General features: G+C 40.7%; 1 protein-coding gene across 2 annotated transcripts in view; it reads left to right on the forward strand.

Annotated features, from left to right (window-relative positions):
- The first annotated feature begins 4,393 nt into the window (after positions 1-4,393).
- LOC124049584 overlaps positions 4,394-22,137 on the forward strand; it is a 71,060-nt gene continuing 53,316 nt past the window's right edge. Inside the window, exons 1-4 of one of the 2 annotated variants that reach the window (XM_046371416.1) lie at positions 4,394-5,254; positions 5,668-5,760; positions 7,439-7,471; positions 7,786-7,967. In XM_046371416.1, coding sequence (XP_046227372.1) covers positions 5,699-5,760; positions 7,439-7,471; positions 7,786-7,967 — 277 coding nt within the window. In that variant the 5' untranslated portion in view covers positions 4,394-5,254; positions 5,668-5,698. The remainder of the gene's footprint in view (positions 5,255-5,667; positions 5,761-7,438; positions 7,472-7,785; positions 7,968-22,137) is intronic. The other variant, XM_046371417.1, reaches the window with a different exon arrangement.

The raw sequence follows: 22,137 nt of genomic DNA on the forward strand, positions 1-22,137 counted from the left end.
TGTGTGTGTGTGTGTGCGCGCGTGTAGGTGTGTGTGTGTGTGATTTAGTGGGGAGCAGGGATTGCAGGCCTGAGCCCATTGGAGCTGTCATATTTCTGTGCTGATTCCTTTTACTCCTCTTGCCCTCCTTCTCACTGGAGACCTGTCAGCAGTTGCACTGTAAACATTTTAAGCAGTTGTTGATTACAGTATACCCAATAAACAGCATCCACAACGATCCTAGCTTCGTATGTTGTTTGTGCAAACTGTGCCCAAACAAAGAATCACTGCCTGATCTCACATTAGCATTCCACTGTCAAAATTCATCCTTGCTAAAGTGAATCATATCACTTCCAGGATTTAGTTAGTGCTGGGTGTTGCACAACGCTGTGGCCCTTTTACTGTCCCCTCTGTCCCCTTCTGTGTCTGTGCACTTCACACTCACTCAGAGCCACAGACATGGGATGCAGCAGATTACAGACAGATTGAGCAAAGCGCTGGAGGATGACAACCTCTATCTGATCCTTGTTCTGACCATAAAATGACCTTTCCCAAATCCAAATGTCAACAAAAGATTTTCCCTCATACAGTCGCAAAACACAATTTTCCCTCTTAAACTGATTGACACAGCTCTCAATACAAGGACTGACAGAAACGTGACAGCAAAGCACGAGTTTGAGGGGTATTATTTCGGCATTCAGCTCCACTGGGTGAAGTCGCCTTATTATGTGTAACCAGCAAGATATTTATTTGAGGCTCAAAACTACTGAAATTGCACGGCCTTGTATGTTGTAGTGAGACAAAATCAGCCAATTGGCTGCTTGAAGCAAAATTTTATGTCTAGGACATCTCGTATTTTTTTTGACTGTACTTATGGTCTAAACAGAGGAAGATGAGGCTGATGTGGAATAAGCTTCATCTTCCTCCATTTAGGCCATAAGTACAGCTGTACCAGAGAGGAATCACACTATCATAAAGTGAAATATAGTCTGTGCATTATTATTCTAAAAATTTACTTCCAGGAGAGTACACACAATAATGTGTCAGATTTCACTTCTAATGCTTTTCATTGCTTTGCAATGCCCTGTTCTGTGTTGTACTCTGAAGCTCAGAATATGACAGTTGAGTAACTGTGGATCATTTGTGAGAAATATTGACATCTGACATGCTTCCTGAGATGCAGTTAGTAACTCAAACATTTTTAAGCTTTGCAGTAGACTTAGATTTTGTGGACTGAAGGTTATTTCCCTTTGCGCCTTTCAAGGTCATTGTCAACCCCCCCTCCCCACACACACACACACCAAACGAAAAACAACAGAATAACAACAACAATCCGTTCAAATGTGGTATTAAACACGTCAGGGTCAGTATGTGATTCTTTGTTCAAGCATTTGTGCAAGTGAATAAAGTGTGTGTGTGTGTGCGTGTATTTCTGCCCGGCATTTCCTGAGCATCCATCCTGTCTGAACTCTTGTGCAGTAACAACATGGATTATACTCTATTGCACTCCACCATTCCTGACAGCACCATTCCTACTTTGCCACACGGCTTGTCAGGCCATGAACTCTCCTCCAGCTATCCGAGTTCAAGGTCACCTGTGACTGAGGTTGAGGTTGACCTCACTCATTGTTACAAATAGACAAAACTCAGTCAAACAACCCTATGCCAAGATTGTTAGTTACACTATGTGTTCATTAGATTTTAAGCTGTCTTTCCCATATTGACCATCCCATCAATTATGAATGTCCATTAGAATCCGACCTGTCATGTCACAGCTCTGCACGACTCCTGAAGTCCCACGATGATGCTGACACAGACATCTTAATCAATGAAAGCTGCACTAATGCACCTGGCAGACGGCTTTCAGGAAGTCCTGTTTCCCTTTGTGGTCATTATTCTGAAATGTGTATTACCCCGCATACACACGCATGCTGTGAGCATGCGTAAACCACGCACAGCGGACACAGACATGCACTCGCTCTCTCTCTCTCTCACACACATACACAAGGTTGCGTGCAAAGGACTCCTACAGCAGTGTTAGTGGAGCTTTAAACCTGGGCTAATCTGGAAGGCAGCTTGGATTGTGTTGCCAGTGGATTTGCAGTGATACCAAAGCTCCCTGTAGCTTTAATGGCAGCCACCGACAGTGTTAACAGGACTGTAGGACCTTGTCACATCTCCAGCTCCGCCTGTCACAATAAATAAAACATAAGCTCTGATGGATACCTTAATACAATGTCACGATATTTGGAAATAATCTCACTGGTGGACTCGAACCTTAAGTGGATCCACATCTCAGCACCACATCATGACCATATGACTATTGACTGTCTTGATATGTTTATATATAAAGATTTTACAGATATATGCTGTTTTTGATTAAGCAATTTTTGAACAGGTTTTGCAGTTGTTCATGTATACAAACAAAAACTGCAATTTGAGATACGGTTAGAACTGAATTCAAAAACTTATGGAAGTTATTGTTAGTAATATGAATATTTTATGTTATTGTTTCCATTTATTTCTCTTTTCTGTTTTCTCTGTTCCAAAGAGATGCTAGAACAGCCACAATATATTTGCCTTTATTTTGGTCAGTTAATGTTTATTCATTTTGCTGTGACACCAAGCAACTAATTCAGAGAAAGAAGAAACGCACGAACAATCCGCCCCACCACTACCACCATTAAAGGGTCTTATCTCTGTAGTTGTATGTGTGATCACGTGTGGCACAACAACACTGTGGGGAATCTCTTCTACTATGTCATCTTTTTTTAAAGAAGAAAAGTGTATCTCAACCATAAGCTTGCATGATTTATTAGACATAAATACACAATAAGCAATGTGTGCATACTTGTCTGCAGTGTATATGTTTATACACTAGGGGGCAGTACAGTAGACTGCCATACAAACTGCATTTGTGTCAGACTTTTCCTATATTATGCTGCTGTTTCAATGACAAAACACAACATATTACAGTGGCATTGAGGAATTTTATTAAGTCAAGTTTTTACAAGCCACAATGCAATAAAATTAACTCCCTTTAAAAACTAAAAGTACACAAAAACGCATGTCATCAGCCAGTATTTTAAAACATATATTAAATACCCGATTTGCTTTCTGTAGTTACAAAACAATGCATCGTTACTGTGAATCAAGTCTGAACATAGTGAAAGGACCGTGGGAGGCGTAACACAAGCTGATACCACAGCAGACTGTATTGGTTCCTGCTCAATTTATTCTTTGCATGCATTTGCAGCTGCATCGTTGCATTTATCCAAAGATCACACAAAAACTCGGGCATAGCATTTTGCAGGAATTGTATTTGTCTATGTAGTGTTAATACACGAAAACTTTCTGCTTGCCCACCGTCAGTACGAGGCAGCCTTGCAACATATATGAGACTTTTACAAACATTTAAACTAAAAAAAAAGTGATGTAGGTGAAAAACAAACAGCATCCTGAGTAAGTGCGTCACATTTGAAGCAGCGTTACTGCGCCAGAGCGTCCTATCGTGTAGCACTCGACGGTCAGATTGTTAATGTGTGTACTTGGTAAATTAACGTTGCTAAAAACTGATTTAACCGATGAAAGAATGAAATATTTCTTCTTCCTTTGGTTTCTCCCTGACTGTGTAAATTCACAACCATTTTCAGGACACATACAAGACGCCCCTCTTTTCTACAGACTGGAAGCCATATCTCCTGATTTTTTTTTTCTTTCAGAGAATTTAGTGTAGTTATGTGCACAGTATTTTATGGGAAATGTAATCGAAGTAACCGACGCAGTAAAATCAACCAGATTGTAACGCAACACTTCCGGTTATAACATTGAAAATAGGCGAAGGCGAAGATTTAGCTGGTGGGACTGCATACGCAGCCTACACGGTTTCAGTTCTGTACTAATAAAGTGAAACACTGTGCTGTATAGGCAAGACAAACTTCAGCATATCGCTAGCCTTTCAATATTCAAAGTTACACATTAGCCTACTCCAAGAAAAGGATTACAGGACTACAACTTCGATGATTTCCGTCATACTCTGACTGGTGTCACATTTTATTCCAGAGACTCTACAGATGGACCCAAATGCATTTGGCATGTTTTAATGCCGGCCCGTGACATGTTAATGCTTTTGCTTTGAAGGCATAATTATATTATTTCCGGCGTAAACCTGTCATTTGTGCGGTTCTTGACGCAGTTGCAAAATCTATCCCAGAGAGTCAAGTCGATTCCGCCACATCCATTGAATTCATTATTCGACACAAGAAGCCCAGTCCCGTCCAAAGTAGCGTTATGTTCAAGTACAGCAGGTTTCGTTGTAAAACATGCATTTATCTTTAACGGACCGCTGTGCTGAAACCCCTCCGGTCCGCGAGTGCCGTCGACCGCGGGTAGCCTCGGTGTGAATCTGGAGATTTGTGTCTCCGCTGCCCTTCGCGTGTGATCCCTCCCCTCGCGCTGCTCAGAAAATGTGTGTGTGCAGCTCGAGGCTGCAAGCCGGGGTCGGTTTGGGCTGCTACTTTCATGGACTCCTCGTAAATATACAAACTAATCACGCATTTACAATTATTCACGTCAAAAATACACACAATTTAACACAGATAACACACTAATATATTATGCTATTGTTAGTTGTTTTATAATTATTTTGGTAAACCAAACAGGAGATGTAGGCTAGCCACGGAATAAAGAGAAAATGCTTGTAGACACGTAGTTGAATGTTACCTAGTGCTCATAAAGTATTCCAAAATGAGCGGTAATCACGGTAAGAGAGTAAATATCATGTAGTTTTATTATTAGACTATACATAACAGTAATTGTCATACATAGCTATACACGAAGCTGTATAAAACAATGTAAAAATCGTAATTCCCATAAACACACAGTACCTGAAAGCAGCATAAGCTAAGTCTAGCGTGTGTGTGTGTTTGTGTGTGTGTGTGCGCTCACGCTCTGTTTGTGAGGCAGAGAGTTGCGTGCGAAGAGCTCGACATGTCATTCAGAGGAATCCGCCACCTGAAACGCGAGGAAGTGAAGGCGACTCAATTGGGTATAAAGCATCAGCCAACATCTGCCCCGAGCAGTGCAAAGCTGATGAAAACATCAGCTCGGAACTCATACAGGACCTCTCCGGTTTGTTTTATTTCCCTGGGATTTATCCTTTGGCATTACCGAGACGGTGCAACCAGGGAGACGCATCTCTTCTCTGCACTTACAGTGAATGTGACTCAACAGACAACATTATACTGGAATTAACTGATATACACCGATATTCTGGGTTAGTGCTTCATTTTTACTTTTTGGTGTGAATTTGATAATATTGTCATTTTATAGTCTCTTTATTTTCAGGCGTTCGGGTTATATTGTGTGCTTTTCTGTACTTTTCAAAAATATTGATTAGATAAGTTACACGCGTTACATAATTTTGTAACTACTGGCTACTTTTATATTCCATACATCTTAATACCTGACTTATTCACGTACTATTGTGCTTAGATTTTAACGTTGTCATAATTACAGTTATTTTACTTTAATGTCAGGGATGCAGGGATTTATGCTCTTGCAAATTTCACCTATAAAGAAATGCCTTTTAATGACACCATGTGAACATGTTTTTAATGCTCACCGTGTTACATGTGTGAAGTCTCTCCAGCCACATTGAAGTTAATGTGCTCTCTGTGTCACCCGCAGCGCACCTGTTACCTCCACGGAGCGCAAGATCATGATCCCTCCGGGAGACTGCATGTACGCGGGCAGAAAGAGGAGGAAGCCCATCCAGAAACAGTTAAGGAGCGCCGCTGAATACGTTAAATCAGTGCTTGTTGACAAATGGTGGCACACTTCGTAGGCCTAGCTGATAAGCAGGGGAAACTTCACTCTCACCGTTATGATTTGGTACATTAAAGTGGAGTTAAATGATAATGAATCACAGGAAGTTACTGAGCAGCAGCTACATGAAGGTGTGAAAATAACGGGTATAAGTTCCTTTCAGTCCTGTCTTCCAGTTTTAGTAGACATTGGGCTCAGATTGACATGTTATAATCAAATAATTAACAGTGGTGATCTTGAACAGTAGTTGTTTTATATATAATATTAATTATATTTAAAGTGCTAATAGTTGTGTGAATTTACTTAATTGGTAAACCAAGTATTTGAGTATATTTGTATTAGTATTATTGACAGCAGAGTAAAGTTTTTATTTTATTTTTTTTTAACGATTAATGCACATTTCTTTAGCCACAGGCACAGGAGTCAAAGTGTGTGTTTTGTTGACGGTGTTTTAGGTGTCCATAGTTTCCACAGTAGAGGACCACTGTCTGTGGACGATTTTGTCAGCTGATGTCATGAATAGTGAATCGTAGGTTATATAAGATTTGAAGAGGGAAGTGGTAATTTAACAAGGCCTGAGGCATTTATAAAGTTTTCATGTTTTTCCCCACTTTTGCTGCTGAGCTGAAAGGAAATCTTTGCCACATCAAACTGATACTGTATGAGCGCTGGGCAGTCATTTGCTTTTCAAACTCTAGTAGATCTTAGGATTTTTGAATAATAATTTCATATCTACTTATCCAATGGCGTTCCTTTGTTTGACATTAAAACAATGTTGATTTGGTGCTGTTGATTCCTCATAAATATTTTTGAACTTGCAAGTGAAGTCAGCGAAAGTTTGGCTGGACCATCTGATCGAGCCTTGAGGATATGTGATCATCATTTCAGAATAAAACAGAGTCAAAGCTTTTACGTAAAAGTACGCCGTGTGTGTGTGTGTGTGTGTGTGTGTGTGTGTGTGTGTGTGCGGAGACGAAGAGAAACTCTAAGCTATGGAAAGTAGAGCTGATATGCGTATCATGTTAAGTTCATCTGGTGAAGCGGCGGTACACCTTACTAAAATACACCAATAACGCTGTGCCTGAGGAGTGCCTCACATTCTCTGCGCCGCTGAAGAGGATAGTGCAATATGTCCAATACCTTTAATGTCAAGAATAGTAAAGAGAAATGGAGCAGTCGCAGAGGATTTTAGTAAGTACAGATACTTTTATGTAAACCTACAATACAGGATTTATGTCATTGTGGAAAGATATTGTGCCGGGATATGACGAAACTCTTAACGCACTTGTTTTGTCTTGTTGTGAAGAAACAGATCTAACTGACAAATAAAGAGACTTGTCACAGAGAAAACACAAATCATTGCGGTGCTTGGTTTATTGGGGAAGGCTGAGTCAAAAGGAAATACAGTTTAAAGAGGGAGGGAATTGTGCAGACTGTGGTTTATTTGGTCACATGGCTCACTTGCCATATTTAACCAGAGTCAGACAAAACCTCCTGTAGTCTGTATGATATTAATGTCAATGGGCAGGTCATTATTTTTGAAAAATAAGTTTAACGCTTCCTCTGATAGTTTTGTGCTCTAGTTTTCACAGTTTTTAGCAAATTTATTTGACTGATAATTATTATCTTTTAGACCAAGACCATCAGGGCTCGGCAAGCTGACCATGTAAGCTTTATCAGCCCGTGTCATAATGTGTGAAAGAGTTTTAAACTAATGTTGCCATTAACAGTAGCATGGCTCCAACAAATGAAGCTAAACAAGTTAATCCTTTTGTGTGTGCTGCTGTCACTTTCTGCCTGCTGAGGTAGTCAAGTATGTTTGCAGTGAGTGAGAAATAAATTATTTAGTTGAGGCCATTAAGCTAAAATGATTATTATTTTGCAGCTGAATGCATGAATTCTGTCCACACACACACACACTCGTCCTGATGCCCGTTCAACACTGTCTATCTCTCTCCGCTCTGTCCGTCTCGACATCAGGAAGCCGTCCTCTGCCAATGAGAAAACCAACCCGTCCAAGCGGCACAGAGACAGGCTGAATGCAGAGCTGGACCGGCTGGCCAGCCTCCTGCCGTTCCCCCCGGATGTCATCTCCAAACTAGACAAGCTGTCAGTGCTGCGCCTTGCAGTGTCCTACCTCCGTGTCAAGAGTTTCTTCCAAGGTAAAGGTCGACATTTGCAGTGGCAGGAAGAGAGCCTGGGGTATCTGGTTTATGTGTGCATGTGTTTGTCTTTGAGTTCATGGGGAGTTGCTGAGTGGATATGGGTTTGACCAGTATATGGGAATGAGAATGGGCCATGTGCTGCTGTAAACAGGCATGTAGATCAATGTTGTCCACCTCTGATATATATTTATCATAAAACTGACCCATTCATATGCTGTTTGGCTATGGAAAGCCTGTAGTAAATGTAAACTGATTTTAAGTTTGCAAAGTAAGTTTAAATATGCAAAAGAGTTTTATCCATTTTAGAAACAGTAATGTGTATTTGTAGTACTAATAGCCCCAGAAGTGTAATATCCTGGTTTCAGTACAAATGGAACATGAATTTATCCTGCTCATGTTAGTCAAACCTTTGTGGTGAATGATGTTGTTAGGTGTCAGTGACTCAGACTGGTGCGTTTGATGGTCAAAAACAAACAGATTTTCTTATGCATAAATAGATTACGTACAGTATAGGAATTGGTATTAGGATATAAAAGGATTTTATTTGTATTGCCTCTGCACTCTTTCTATTATTTGTCGGCAGGGCGTCAGTGGTACACCTTAACCATCTCAAATACAATTTCGGTAAAAAATAAGACATGATTATACATTCCTTTTAAGTTACAGTAAAGTGGAAAAAAACCATTAACTTTTTCTATAGACCTCATGAGAAAGAATAAACAGCTCAGTGTAGATGTAAAGCGGGCATTGTTTATCAGTTCACCCACCCCAAATCATTAGCATTTCTTTGTGTTTTGTAGTCTCATGTAATTAAAAGATATATTGAGGGCCATTTTTGTTTTCCCACCCTGCCAACATCCACTGAACGCCTCCCTTCCTCTCCTCGCGTTGCTCTACAATCCAATTCAAATATTTATGGGCCGCTATGGAGTTGACCGCGGCTTTGGTGGCCGCCTTATCAACTTCGAGGCTAAAATGGAATTAGCATCTTCTCTGTGTCTTGTCTGGGAAAATGCTTGTAGTTAGAAGGAAAAGGAAGGGAGCGGGAGGGCAGTGGAGATGAATCAGTAGAGACATCTCACTGCCTTCCTAGTCCTGTGGGCTGAAAGAAAGATGAAAGATGAAGATGGCAGATATTTTCTTGGAGAAGATGGGATTTGACCAGCTCAAAGTTTTGCAGCCATCTCCTCTTCCACACATGTGGCTCCTCTCTTTCACCTTCTTTTCCTCTGATCCTTGCAGTACCCTTAATCTCCATCATCTGCTGGTTTAGTTTGGAATGGCACCAAACAGCTGGCATCCTGTTGGCCAGAGTCATGCAACTTTACACACACACATTTACTTGTTTTACCCTGAATGCTCATTTAGCTTAGCCATCACGCAAAGTTGCAGCACAAGTGCTAATCGGACTTATTAAAGGTGCCTTTCCCGGATAAGGGATCACGCAGAGATAAAGACAGCAACCTCTTCCTCAATGAAGAGTGATGTGCTGAGGGGGAGTGTCAGTGCCAAGCTGTAAATGGACCTCCCTCCCCTGTGGAAAATGGAGACAGTTCAGTCATGTGTGTGAAACAGCTGAGAGTGTTGAAAGGTGTGTTGAAAGTGACTGGTGATATTGCTTGTGTATTCTCTGACAGTGCTAATAGCTTTCTGTGCGGAGCTTCCAAAGTTTAGGATGTTCTATTCTGGACTGTTTGAGCACAAATTAATGACAGAGCTGCTGTTTGCTCCTCATCTGCTGGATACCTTGTTATCAGTGGTAGTAGTGAGCAGCTTAGCTGTGTTTTTGATGCTATAGTAATGAGATTAATCAGAGTGGAGAGTTTTTGGCTCTGTATACATGCCTTCCCTCTCTTTGGTCAGCATATTTGCCTCTAACAGTTGCAGTTTTTCCACTCATATTTAAACATTTAGTGTGACCAGAGCTGTTCCAGATAAATCTGAGATGAGTACCCAGTACATATCGGCGTCCTTCCTGTGGCTCGAAACGACAGTGAGTCATTCACTGACAACATGCTATGAAACCACAAAAAAATGCAACCGTAAGTTTCCTTTGCAGTTATAAACTGCTTTAGAGAGGAAGAATGAAGATGTTTCCACTCACACTGCTGCAGTTCTCCTTTTTGTCCACGGGGGGACTGTGTGAAGTTGATTATGAATCATGACCAGTTCAGTTAGTTTAAGTGTTTGCTGGATTTGGCCACAGGTTGTAAAGTATCATTTGTTAAATCATTTCAAAACATAATCCATTACACTATATTATTAGACAGTGATGGGATTCTCACGTACAGTTCGTGACAAGGTTTAGGTTCAGAAATAAGAAGTAGGAAGTGTAGCAGGTGGCTTTGAAAGCACACTGAGATTCTACCTGTTGTCTGTGTTGCGTGACTGTTTAAGGGTGGAGCACAGTGAACATTGTGTACATATGCACAGTATGCAAATATACCCCGAAGCTCAGTGTGGCTGCATGCCTGCCTGTATGTACATGTAAATAAAAACTGACATCAGACAGAGATTCTCTTTCATCAGATCCCCTTATTCATCGCATTCCACACACCATTCAGTTGTGATGTTTACAGGGATGACTCCCTAGTTTACACCCCCCTAAAAAAAAACAATGATGGAATTGACACCAATTGATAAAAACTTGGAGCCTCACAAGTGTATCCAAAAGAAGAATATCTTGCTCACAAGGATCACAAAGTTTCCACTATTTTATGGTTTAATACTCTTGCAAGTTAACTATAAATGAAGAGTTATTATGAAATGGCCATCCCCACTGGTCAAATCCTTTAACATAAACCTGGAGACTAAAGACTTAATACTGGACACACAGAGTCTAATACTTTTATTTTCCGTCAAAGGTGTATTGTGGTTCTGCTTCCACAATTGTCTCCAGTTGAGAGGACACTACAGAAAAGGTCACATTTAAGTGTGTCATGGTGCAGGTAAAGCAAACCCAGTCTGTGAAAATGGGCCACAAGTCCAGAGGGGAAACCTCCCCTTAAAAAATAATGACAATACAAAAATCCAAATCATCAGTTTGTAGCCTACAGGCTATGAGCAACCCTTTGTCCCATGTTTTTCTTTTCATTTCTATTTTTCAGTTTCTACATTTTCAGCATTTTTAGGCAGTTCCTCAAGCGAGTAGGTCCATGTGAACGCATATGTGCGTGTGAGTTGACAGTCAGCAGGGTGTAATTCCTTTCTCTTCCATATTAGGTCTCTGGCTTCACTGTAATTGCTAAGCTTGTTAAATATTTACCCTAAGGATTAGCTATCCCTCCTCCTTTGTCTTTCTGCCTCGATTGCCTTTAATTCTCCTCCGGTGTGTTTTTTGGAGTCTGTTATGTGCGATGTGTGTTTTTATCTCATTATCGGAAACTCTGTTTTCAAAAATGTAATCAGGCAAGTTATGGCCATACTTTCGGGAGGATCTGGTAATTAAAGAAAATAGTCTCTTTTTAATTAATTTGGACTTTTGCTGAGATAAAGATGGGAGTTGTCTAGTATTTCAGTGACATAAAAGCAATCATGATATCTAAAGCAGCTGATGCAGTCATTACTTTGATTCAGAATGTGAATCAAAAAAATATGACACTTAGGGCACATGTCATGTCAGATATTCTACTCAATCACCTATTTTTTCTTTTTGCCTCTTGTCTCCCTCATCCTGTGTTCGTAATATGAACTGAAACTGTCTCTAACACGAGCAGAAGGCAGCAGAGCTTGTGATGTGAATCAGATGGAGGTTTAAGGCAGAGGCTCTCGGAAACCACATAATAAAGGACAGACCATCTTTCTGTTTGTGAGGCTAGTGTACTGCACTGCCACAAGCCTGATATCAGTTGATGTAATTCATGCTAATGCATTAATATTAGCTGCTGGCATGATATGTGTCTCAGTAAATCTAAAACAATGTTAGCACTGATTATCTGTGTTTTGTTTGTGTGCAATGTGGTCACATCTTTGGTTGGTATTGCATATTTCTTTGTCATAGTTTCTTTCCCTCTCACTGTCTGCGAAGAAGAATTCTTTGAGAAAAGTTCATTATGAAGCATGTAAGCTTGTGGGGGTGTGTGCATCTGTGTCTTTGAGGTGCGATAGAGACTTATTTTGACAGGTCTTGACCCTCGTGAAACTGCCATCAGATTCCCCATCACACCCTTGGATAAAAAAGCAACATTAGCGCTCATCAGTATCTGTTTCCCTCTGCCTGCATCTGCCTCTATCTGTCCTCATCATCATTTGCAGGATGACATATAAGGAATGGATCCTTCATCTCTTCCAGCACTCCTGCTCCTTCACCCTCAGTATTGACTCACAGGGATATGCTTTTGTGAACCTTCAAATGACAGGAATAAGGATTCCTTAAAGAGGGTGTTTTTTGTTGCCTGTGACTCTGGGGAAACACTGTCACCAACATCAGATTTCAGTGGTATTATTTAAGACCTCAAATTAATGCATGAACCCCCATCAACACAATCTATTCAACAGGAACAGCCTCCGTTTTTCCCTCATTTGTACTCCCTCCTGCATAATTTATTTATTGTTTTATTTATTATATCACAAAATAAACTGGTACACTTCCCTCAATGAGACAATGACCTCCTGGAAACCACATGACTAGAACTACTTCGCTTTCAGTAAATCATCTGCTCTGACAATAATGAATTCTTGCAGTTTATCATAACTCTTAACATTACCACCAAAACAAATCTCATGCCCAAATATAAATGTCTGCGGTGTAAATCTATCCACATCGCAGCAAGGTGTATTTATAAGTGTTTATGTCTGGAAGCCTTCAGCCCCACCTTTCCTCATAGCTGTCAGTCCAGTTAGGGTGTTGACAGCGTATGGGAACACACACACAGAGACGCACACAAATGTGATGAGAGACTCGAGTGCAACTGTACCTGTCTATGCCAAGTTTGAGAAGTTGACATGCTGATGCCATACAGCAGCCATCAGTTTTTAGATTTACGCTATGCATCTGTGTTGTTAATCTCCGATCTGCCAGCCAGTTTCACTTTACGTGTTGTCTCTTTCTAAATGCTGGGTGAGCTATAATAAAAGAGGAAGAGGGAGGCCACAGAGCCCTCAGACTCACGCCAGGCATACGGCACTCGTGACGTCAGCCAGCAGACAGGAGACGGTTTTGTAACCATGCAATAGAGGAAGGAGGGAACAAGGCAAAACAATCAGTTTAGATCCTGATTCTGTCATCTGTAAATTTTAAGAGAATTACAAAGATGAAAACTCCCTCTCCCCAACTGTTTGGGTTAATGCTTCTCATGTTAACTCTGTATCGAATCGAGTCAGTACAAATGTGGACCATTTAATTTCCCAGAGAGAGGAAGTGCTGCAGCAAGATAGCAGTTTCTCAATGGAGTCTTTGCTCAGGGGTGAAAATGTGTATCAGGTCACATTATAGACAGACTTTGTGTTTACTAAACTCTCAGTGACCCCATACTTTTTCCTTCCCTATACCCTGCAAGCCAAAGGCAGACAAGATGGTAGGGCAGAGGCCAAGACAAATCAGCAAGCTGCATGGACTATAAATGAAGTGAAAAGGTTTAGCAACAGAAAGGTCAAGATACGGTCATTTCACTGTTGTTTTTAGTTTTTCAAATGAAATGTCCTCACTCTCGCAATTTCCAGTGAATCATTCACTGCAACTTGCACTTGTGCACATTAATAAGTCTTGCAATTTTTAGTTCCAGAACAGATCTCTGCACAGTCTTATCCTAAACTCATGGTTCAGTTATCTTTTGTTTGCACCACAGAGCAATAATTTGACATTTTCAGAAATACATTTTTTGTTGCTGTTCATCTATGTACAAATATGAATTTACTATTCAATTTTTAGGTGCTAGTCAGTGGATTTTGCTACCTTTGGAAATAGCTAAACTAAGCCAAGCTAAACTAAGCTATGCTAAGCTAACTGTCTGGTATCAGTCTTCTTATGTAACTCAACAACAAACCAAATACATTTATTTCCCAAAATGGGAAATTGTTCTTTTCGTTCTTCTTTACCCACTGACAATATGTATACCTACTCAGTGTTATGTTGGCCTGAGGCCTATCCCCGCATGGTTGGTGGGTTTACCCATTTGTAACATCTGTTCATACCTTTTTTGAAGTGAACACTCAAACTCACTGAAGGTGAAACCCTTTGACCTTTTCTTTCAGCGCTGTTGTTTGACTCAATCGCTGTGTTAGAGGCACTAGGAGATAGGAATCACTAGGAATCAGTTAAACTTCTTGGGTAATTAGTATCAACTTGATGAGCTGTGAATCAGTGCTTACATGCTGATTTCTTGATGGCTTACTTGCGCCGTGCGATTGCACATTTTAGTCCTGTGGCACACAACGCATCAAAGCCCAAAGGATGCAAGGACTTCAATCCATCAGTCCATCATATCAGTTAAATCTCTTATGTCACAACAAGCCTGAAGACATACAAGCAGAAAGGCCAGCGCTAGTCTGGTGTTGGAGGCACGACATCTCCACTTCACCTTGGGCCATTACATTACAAGACAATTACATTACAAGTACAAAAAGGTGGCGCTGTGAATGACATATTGTTCTGCAAGCGAACAGAAGTGGCAGTTTGAACTTTTGTTTCAAGTAACCAGCACTCTTGCCATGATTTCTTTTGATGATTGATGACATCATTGCATGTAGCGTCTCTTACCAATAGACATCGCTAAACCCTTATATGATGTTGTGTATTGATTAAGAGCATCCAGGGAGATAATGGATCACAACATCCCAATCTGTGTGTGCATGTGTGCTGCTAAAGCAGAGAAAATTCACTCTTATTTGCCATAATTATCTTCAAATTGGGGTACAGATTCTCGCCCACCTCATTCGATTTCTTTTATTGAACATTTGTCTTTCATCTCCTTTTTTTCTTTTTCTTTTTCTTTAAGCATGATAAACATTTCTTTCCCCCCCCCTTCCTCCTCCTCCTCTTTTCTTCCTCCCTATGGGGTTCTGCCCTTCTGTTTGTTTCACTGACCTCTGTGAAAGAAAATCACCTCTCATCTCCATGTGCTTCATGAAGAGTGCGTGATCAGGCTAAATGCCAGTGCTCAGGCTTTTTTCCTTCCTCTTTCCTCCACATGCGATGTCTGTGCTACAAGTTCTATATACAAAAGTAGATGTATGGCTGCTTAATACATTTCCAGTGTAAATGTTAATGTGTTCTCATTGTTATGACTAACCTAATGCCAGTGCTCAGGGTCTTATCATCCCTCCCCTTTATTTTGGCATGCAAAACCCCCATTCATTTATTTTGAATTGGGTTAAACAGGAATAGGCTTAGACACTACATTTACGTGGATACTTTTAATGATATTATTAGTTTTTTATTTACAGAAAAATTTGATCAAAAATTGACCATCTTAGAGAACTGACCAATCAAACCCAAGAAGACGGGTTGTTTTGACCCAGTGTTTGTGTCATTTTTAAAAAAATTTGAGCACTGGGTCAAAATCACTGCTTAAAATAGCAAATAACCCAACATTAATATAAAAAATAACAACACTAAAATGGGCGAAAAAAAGTCATAATTTTTCGTCATTCTTTATGACCTTTGAAACACCATTTAGATCTTTGTCAAGGTCACACTAATAAAATTATTTAAGATGGGATAACAGCTCTTTCAGGTAGCATGAAACCATTTTTACTGCATTGTCCACACATGCTGTAAAAAAATTACACTGATTCTAGTTGCTTGTATCTGTGCAATTAAATTTCTGTTATGTTTGCATTGTTGTGACTAAGATTTAGTTGTTACCCGCCAAATGGTTCCATGCTAAATTGCACATTAGTTGCATGTCGGCTCACTCTCTCACCCTCTTGCTTGTATGTTTGCCCCCACTACAGCAATCAGCCACACAATAGTTGTTAACTACTGCGACAGGCCAGCCATGCTAATCCCTTGTATGTGTCGATAACCATGAATAGAGAAGCCGCCTTATGCATTTAGGATCCTCACAACTAACTCATTAGTTGCTTGAATCAAAGGCATGACACTGGCTTTGTCTCTGCCTGGCCTCTCGTGCCACAGACACTGAACTCGCTTGAGTGGAGTTGGACTCTTTTGGCCTGGGGGGCCAACAGAGCCCCCTGGGATCACAAAAGGCCATAAGTGAATTACTCAAATCAGTGCCGAGGGGGGCCCTGTTAGACGCTAACTGTAACAGCTAGTGGCGGCAACGCAGCAATGGGAGGTGTGTTTCTCTGCGAGTGTGTGTGTGTGTGTGTGTGTGAACAGACGGGTAGAGTGTGTGTTTGAGTTTGAGTGAGTGTGAATAGACAGGCAGGACTCATGCAGGGGGAGCAGAAGCCTTTGTTGGCCCAACACTATTGTTGGAAGCTGTCTTGTGTAATTACTGCCACAGCTACCGCCTAGCGCTCTGCTCTGCCTGAGCCCACAGAGGGACAAGAACAGAAGCAACAAGCGCACTGAAGCCCCTGGAGTTTAAATTGATGATTATATTATGGAAGCACTAATCATACAAACACTCTGACAAATCCCTGCTGTTGTTTTACAAAGTTTGTAATATCATGGTATTTGATTAAAAACCTACTACTCTACTCTGAAGTCAAGCATATTTTAAATTCACAGGGTGTGCAAACTGTAATGGTAATGCTGGTATGGTAATGTTATTGGCAGAAATATTTCTGACAGCAAACATTTGTTCTGGCATTGGTTTGCAGTGTAGCTCTGCTATTTTTATAGGCACGCTACTCTAGCAGCTACACGCCTTTTGGCTTAGATTAACTAATTTCACATTGCCAATTTATATCTATCCCCCCACACAACAAACAAATAGACTCTGTTGATCTCCATGCAAACATGCAATATGGCTTGCAGATTCAGTACTGCCCAAAGCCACATGTTGAAAGCCCATTTGATAACTCATTAAGCCTTGGAACAGTCATTTTTTTTATTTGTTGTGACATGCGGGCATTTTAGCACAGAAACAGCTTCCCGAGTATAGTAAAAGTTTTGCCACTGTTTATTGTGGGATCACTGAATTTAAGAAAACAGAATCCATTTTTCAACAATACTGGAATGCAGATGAATAAACCTAAGCATGGGCTTGGTTTCATTTTTGCATTGTACATTAGAATTAACCAAATCAGTAGTAAGATCCAACTATCAGGCTTTTTTATTGTCAAGCTTGTCTGTGTCCATCTGTTGTCCTGTTTACACGCCTTACAGACAAAACACAAAGAACTGATCGATGACGTGACAAAGGTTCAACGCCCCCCTCCCCCGTACAAAATTTTGGCTGTCATCCTGGCACAAATGACCATCAGTTTTTTGTCTAAATGAACACCCAAGGCCTATTAGCTACAATGCAAGCAATTTAACATGGCCACCCGCATAAAAAGCTCCCTGGTGTCAGTAATGCGATCTGTTGATGGCCAAACTGAGCGAACGGAGAGGGTGTTCACAGCGGATGATGAATGGACTCTGTGACGCTGCTCTGACACAATGCGAACCAACATCTCAAACCATTACCCAGCAAAGTATTGGGAGACATTGAAAGAAAGTGATGCCTAAATTGAAAATAACTACATCAACATTATGTAGGTTTGTCTCTTCACTCTGTTGTCAGGCATATCCTTTTCTGTTCATGACACATAGTTTGTAGCCTCATCTGAATGCATCATGATTCTTAACAAATTATGTTTTTTGGACGCATACATTCTTTGTCAAGTTTTGGAATCACTGCAAAGCAGCTGATGCTTTTATAAATGACATTACTGATAAAAATCACAATTGTGTTTGTTTTCCGAAGATGGCTACTCGCGTGGCATCATGACTCGTGTACTACATGTCATCAGGTTGTGTCTGCATGCTGGCTGCCTTGGCGTACTGTACATCAGACCATTTGCTTTGTCTGTCACCTCCATTTATCTTAATTGAAGCATGCTTCAGTGTGCAACAGTGGTTAGGCTCAGTCCCTGCTGTTGTTTCCTAATGTAAATCGATATGTTTCCATGTGGTTGGAAAGATCACTAACCAAAGGTGGCATCTGACCCGATACAGCTCAATACGCTAACTACCGTCCGCCAGATGAGGTCCTCTTTCATCAGAATTTGATATGGGAAAACATGAACATGTAACTCATCCGAGTAAAAATAGTTCCTCAGATCATGTCATATAAAGTTAGGGTTATTTGGAGAAGCTCTGGGGGGGAAGTTCCTTTTTTTTCAATCTCAGTCGGAGCATGTTGAAATTTCACCATAGAAATTTAACTGATACAGATGCAAAATATATTGTTAAAACATGTATTTCAGTGAGACAGGGCCATACTAATTAAAGAGGACTATAGAGAATGCGATGCAAGAGGGTCTTTAAATGACAAGATTTATTTATTGGTTGGCAGGACTGTGCTGCACTGCGAGCACCCAGAGCAGTCTGAACTCTGAGTGAACCCCTGCTCTCTGCCGGTGATTATTATCGAATGAGCGAGCCTGACAAAATATTTTTAGGATGGAGAGAGACTCAAGCAGAGGGTACAGCAAGAGGAAGAGTCGGTAAAGATGATCCTTCCTTAACACACATGCATACACTTTTACTTGGGCACGGCAAAGAAAGACAAAGTGGAACCAAACATCAGTTAACAGCAGCAGGATGGTCTCTGACTTGACATTGTCCAGGCATTTCGTTGAAGTGGAACAGCTCTGCAGGGACAAATGTCTCACCCAGGCAGCCAGGTATCAAGTGAGTCAGGATGGTGAAAGTGTGCATGTGTGTGTGTGTGTGTGTGTGTGTGTGGATTGACAGAGAGAAGGAGTGAGAAAGAAAGAGAAAGAGAAAGAGAGAGAGGGAGGCAGTTGCGTGACTTATGCATGGCTCAGCCTTTCAGCCCCCCAGGCGTTATTTGTTAGCCAGAAAAAAGGAAGGTATATCTTAAGTGTTCAACAGTAAACAGAGCCGCAATGGGGCCCTAATGCTCACTGGGATTTATTTGCGACGTGTATGTGTGCATTTGTGTGTGTTTGTGTGTGTGTGTGTGTGTGTGTGTGTGCGTGTCTATGTGTGAGTGTGTGTGTGTCTGTGTGTGAGTGTGCGTGTGTGTGCGAGTGTTTGCTGCTGGATCACTGGCCCCCACTGGAGAATTTCACTAACATCACCAGCACCAGGCCCGTTGGGGGAGTTCACTGTAAAAACTCTGAGGCTTTCTCAGTGGCTCAAACTGTAGTTTCAACCACAAAATAAGAAAGGAAGAAATATGAGTAAAAGAGGTAGTGAGTGAATAATAGAGGAGAGAATGCTATTTTTAAAAGTGATGTTTGCAGTCCTTTCCTGAGATGAGTTGTGGCTGTTTTGTCTCTCCATGGGTTGAGAGCACTTGTGGTGAAATTGCACATCTTGGAAACGGGAAATGTGATAACTATTCCATTACCAAGCTTTATACTAATCTACTGTCACGTTCCTTTTATTAAAAGCAAATATAGGAGTACTGTTTCTAAAATAGGCACACTTAATGCACTGTAGTCTTTTGTAGTCATTGTGGTTATTACTCCAGAGGTAACCTAATTTGATCAAATAAAATGAAAATCTCTTGCCTGCTGCAGCCCTAATTGAATCTCTCTCACACACGCACTCTTTTAAAGGCTGTTCTTTTAAACTGGTGTGGCCATACTGACATTTTAGCTCCTTTCATTGCTGACACTTTTAAACCTTAGATTTGCTTTCAGTGCTTACACTTCAACCGACATCGTCTTTCAGTTTGCACATTATAATTCGGTTGTCATGAAACACACTTTTTTCAGAACTTCAACTTTTAGTACTTTCAGTATTTACATCAAATGTCATTTCAACTCCAACTTCAACAAAGTGTGTCAGATTTTCAAATATTTTTAAGCATTTCAATTACATGTCCAAGAGTTTAAATCTATTATGGCAGGTCTGTTGTGTGTCACGGAGGTTCCTTTGTGTTTGTGACCTTATTAAAAACAGAGCCACAGGCGCCAGCCCTCTGGACCTTTCAGGGACGAGCTCTGCGCTGATCTAATGACTTATTCATCAGGCACAATGGCCCAACCTCTTAAATATGGTACATGACAGAGAGCAAAGGGATCAAGTCAGATCATCTCATCAGGTACAGGAGCTCATTGTGGCTAATGTAGCGAGATAAGTCAGCTCTGTGTACAACACAGGCTAGAGGGATAGATATTATGGTGTTTGTCGGATTCAGATTTAAAGTCAACTCATAGCGGATATTTGCAACAATAGGCAAAGGGAGGAGGAGCACGGAGAGAGAAAGAAAAGTAGAGAAAGAGAGAAAATGACAGAAAGAGGTGGTAGAGAAAAGTCTGACTCTGTTTCTGTCCCTCAGGATTGTGTTTAAATTGGCATGTTGCAGAGAGAGCACTGTTAGACTGAATTTAAACAGCTGCCGGCTTCACCCAAAGCAACACACACAGGCGCTCATGCACACATCGGGGCCCTCCCCTGCTCTAAGTTTGCGTGCGGAGCTGGGAAATTCTCCATGCTAATGTGCCAGGGTTTGTTTTCATCAGCAAATTGCAAATGTTTTAAATATGCATACACACACACACACACACACACACACACACATACTCATGCACGCTCACATTTATCCAGTCAGGGCACTGACAGTCTAATCCTCGCTTTCATACGGTGTCATCTGTCAAATATAGAGCTGAAAGTGGCTCCCACCTATGTTTATTTTTTATGCACCACTCCCATAATTTTTCAGTCATATTTGATCACCAAACCAGCATTTCTCGACCTATAATGGACCTCAAAGCTTACCCCAGCTGTGTGTGCACATTATCACAGCAAAGGCCTTTTCAGAGTGTGGGATAACAATTAGCTTGAGAACAGAGAGATTAAAGGAGCTGAGTGGAGTCTCACCATGTTTATATATCAGCTGTACAGCCCAGAATGTAAAGCTTTCACATCTTAAGCTCTTAAACTGCAACTTACCACAAAATCCAAAACAAGATTTAGCAAAGTCATTTAGCATGCCACTGGTTTGTATAAATCTTTTCTTTTCCTTTCTTTCATTTCCTGAAATTAAGCAAAAATCACCGTATGGAATGAGATTATTCATGTTCTAAATGCACTTTCACGTGTTTTGAAATAGTTTGACAGTGTTAATGTGGGACAGGAAAAATGTAACCTCCTATTCTCTTTGCATAAACTAAAACTCCTTAGACAAAGAAAGTGTTGTTCAAAAAAATCCCAGGATTATGCGACAAATTAAATGTGATGATATTGTCATTCTGAAGTCTAACCCAGTTTCTCACTGTCAAGAGTTAGCCTGGCCCAGCAAACATCCTGACACTGAAAAGTTGTTGATGTGACAGTCTGCACCGATGTTGAAAGCCTGTGTAAATATAGCACCAAAATCAAAACTGAGCCACATCCACTCGTCGTCCGTGGCTGCCACCTGCATCATTTTGTGAAACCAGGACTTCGATATCTGTCTGATATAAGTTCAAACAAGCTGTTTTCTCATGTATTTTTACTGTGCTGCACCACCACACTGTAAAAACTTTGGCTTTGCTGGGGATGATGAACTCTGTTACCTCTTGCGTATTACTGCCTGTCAAATGTTCTCGGGGAGGTTTCGTTTGATTTTCTAAGGGAAAACAACAAATCTTGGCTTAAAGATGTGGATAACCCAGTTCAAAATGAGAAAGTTTAAATGCTTGTGTCCCCAAGGTTAAGAGTAAAGTTAGTTTGTCCCTCCACAGTAATAATAGTCCATTGCTTATCACCATGTTGGTTTATTTTTGACTTTTTTTTGACCTTCTGCATTTCCATTACACTTTACAAAACTATCCTCTTTACCTTTAAATACAAGGATAATTTCTTGTTTTCACTCCTCAAAAAACCCACAGTTGCTCTCTATTGTCCATTGTTTTTGCCATCTTTTCTTCTCAATAAAATAAATGTTGCGGACGCACTTCCAAAGCTTCATTTTTCAACAGGGTAAATGGAGATAATTGTTGCTTTCGGATAATTCAACTTCAGTCTCCCTTAGAGGGGGTGATAACGAAAAACATCTCTTTTAAACTGAAATTGATTCGTCCAAGTCCTGCCATGAGTAATGTGAGGGTAAACAACAGATCGCTGGAGACTCCTTCTTTGTGACTCATGAGC

This window comes from Scatophagus argus, chromosome 18, assembly GCF_020382885.2.
Source record: "Scatophagus argus isolate fScaArg1 chromosome 18, fScaArg1.pri, whole genome shotgun sequence".
Classification (NCBI taxonomy): Eukaryota; Metazoa; Chordata; class Actinopteri; family Scatophagidae; genus Scatophagus; species Scatophagus argus.